General features: G+C 31.3%; 1 protein-coding gene across 1 annotated transcript; it reads left to right on the forward strand.

Annotated features, from left to right (window-relative positions):
• The first annotated feature begins 1,484 nt into the window (after positions 1-1,484).
• LOC110103150 (60S ribosomal protein L19-3-like) lies at positions 1,485-2,487 on the forward strand. Its single transcript, XM_020831741.1, has 2 exons — positions 1,485-1,542; positions 1,958-2,487. Exons 1-2 carry the CDS (start codon positions 1,485-1,487, stop codon positions 2,485-2,487), a joined length of 588 nt encoding a protein of 195 aa, XP_020687400.1.
• Positions 2,488-2,750: the final 263 nt, after the last annotated feature.

Below are 2,750 nucleotides of genomic sequence, written 5' to 3' on the forward strand. Positions count from 1 at the left end.
GTTCATGGTATACTTCGAAGAGGAATGTGGATAATAAATAAGCCAAATCTTACATACAAAACAAGGAAATGATAATAAACTTTATAAGTTGAATTGGATAAATACAAGATATTTTTAAGTTTTTTATTTAAACATGAAATTAGATAACAACATACAAACTTTTTGAATTTTCACCCGATATTATATTATATAATCATTAAAAACTTGTACAAGAAAATACATAGTAATCATGCTCGAACTAAGAATCAGGAGATGTGCATTCAGAAATGCAACCAAAAGACATACAAGAACTAAAAAAATTATTTATATGTTTATATAAATAGTATAAATCTTAATGGTATATAGTATTAAAAAAATATCAATTCTATTAAATAAGAAAATTAAATATTTTTTTATTTCATTGAGACCACACGCATCAAATATTGGTGGCGTGGCAAATAATATATAAAATAGGAAACTTTTTTTTATGGTTGAAGACTTGGTTTTTTTTTTGCGAATTAAAAGAAACAACTCTTCTTGGTGATTACTATAAAATCAAACAACTCATTTATTTTCACCTTATAACTGATATCCAAGGTGGTTGTAAAATTACGCAGTCAATCCATCTACGTTTAGCTTTAGGCTTATAAGACCCTTAAAATTCTTGTTTGATATTGATGGGAACATTAGAATTTTTCCTACGTTGACCACTTTGATGCCATTGATGAAATTGATAGGGAATGAAGCAACATAGCTAGTTAAGACCTTCAAAATTTTCATCTCAACCAGTTATATCATGTTGTATCGGTAATAGTTATATAAATGGGAACAATGTAGGGCTAATTTTGTTAAATATTTATAGTTTTAAAATACCATATTTCGAGCAAAGGCACATTATTTGTGTTATCAACACCTTGCTATTTTTAATGCTGTAAAGAGAGACTTATGAATGTTGTGTACTAAATGAGTATATTGCTTCATTTGGGATGGCTTTCTTACTTCTTGAAGCAGCTTTCTTATACAAAAATTTTAGTTTTTATACTAAAAAAGTTGCTTTAAGAAGATTGCCGCTTCAAATAAAACATATATGTGATTTAAAAATTTGTTTCAATATGCATGGGCAAATGTATAATTTTGGTAAGGATTTTTTATGACACACAATTTTTATGCTATATATAACCATTTTATTTTCTTGTTTCAGATTATAGAAACTAAGGTTTTCGATGAGGACGAGTCTCAAAAAACTTAGATCTAGTTTAAGACTAACGCCACCGTGCATGAATAGTAAGAATTACACAAATCTTTTATCAAATTTCAAAGGTTTGAACTATTCTTAATAATTTTTTTATAAAATCATTTGAAATAAACTTTTTAGTTATTCAATGATATTTTCCTAATATAAAATATTACAATGTGGAATCCTCTTATTCTTGCCCCATAAATATAACATGGGGTTCTTCTCGGCTTTTCTTTGCATGCAAAGTGTGTGCAAGGAGGTGGAGACGATGGTGTCGCTTAAGCTCCAGAAGCGGCTGACCACGAGTTTACTTAACTTCAAGAGGCTATCCCTTAATGATATCAAGATTGACATTCCTAGAATTCCCAAGAAGAATAAATTGATTGATGCCATGGCTACATCTGATGTCATGATTAACTGGGAGAAAAGCTCTTGGGGAAGGAAATTTATTGTATAAAAGAATGGAGATGGACTTAATAATTTTGATAGATTCAAGGGTATGTTTGCTAAGATCAAGAGAAGACGTTCTATCCAACATGTGCTTAGAAAACTATAGAAGAATGCTTCAAAGTGAGGTCCTTGAGAATTTAGGGTTAATGGTTGTTTGTTTTCAGATAGTGCTAGTTGTCATGTTCTTGAATTTCGATTATTTTACTGATAGAACAAATGTAGTTTGGTGAAAGTTTTGAACACTGTGGATTCTTAAACTTTGATATGAGAACTTTATTTTAAAAAAAATGGGGATAGTCTGGCTAAACCCTAATGAGGTAAGAAATATATCCATTATAAACTCTCCACAAAACATTAGGAAGTTGGTAAATGATGGTTTTATTTTTAAGAAACCTATGAAGATTAACTCAAGATCACATGCTAGATTCAAGGAAAAAGAAAAGAGGATGGGATGCCATTCTGGATATGGTAAGCACATGGGTACTAGGGAGGCTAGGTTGCCCATGAAGGTTCTATGGATGCGGAGGATGAGAGTTTTGAGGTGTTTTCTTAGGAAATATCGAGAAGCTAAGAAAATTGATAAGCGCATGTGCCATGATATGAATATAAAGGTGAAAGGTAATGTTTTCAAGAACAAGAGAGTTTTGAGGGAGAGTATCAACAAGTCTACGAGAGAAAAGGCAAGAGAAAATATATTTTTTGACCAATTTGAAGCCAAGAGGGCCAAGAGCAAGGTGAGCAGGGAGAATAAGATTTTTAGAAATGAGGAATGTCTGGCTCAGATGCTTAGGGCCTTGGAGAAAAAGAACCACCTACAGTAGTAGCTATAGCTTAATTATCTGACTCTCTCCCCAAGAAAAGAAAGAAGCGAAGCTAAGCATGAATATGGTACTTGTGAGATGATATTCTAAAACATGGAAAAAATATATTTTGAGAACTGGTAGTTCCTAATAGTTTTGATTATGTGAAAGATATTTTTGTTATTTTCCCCATCCTTTGACAAACCTTTAAAAAAACATGGAGTTTTGGTACAAAGCAAAGCCTAAAGACTTATTTCTCTATCTTCATTGCGAACTCACATCTC

This window comes from Dendrobium catenatum, unplaced genomic scaffold (genome assembly GCF_001605985.2).
Source record: "Dendrobium catenatum unplaced genomic scaffold, ASM160598v2 fragScaff_scaffold_77, whole genome shotgun sequence".
Lineage (NCBI taxonomy): Eukaryota > Viridiplantae > Streptophyta > Magnoliopsida > Asparagales > Orchidaceae > Dendrobium > Dendrobium catenatum.

What these genes read in the sequence shown, in the direction of transcription:
- LOC110103150 (XM_020831741.1), top strand. Translation starts at nt 1,485, where the DNA reads ATGGTGTCGCTTAAGCTCCAGAAGCGGCTGACCACGAGTTTACTTAAC. An exon ending in TTTACTTAACTTCAAGAGGC is followed by an intron (nt 1,543 to 1,957) that starts TATCCCTTAATG and finishes TAAAAAAAATGG; the next exon opens with GGATAGTCTGGCTAAACCCT.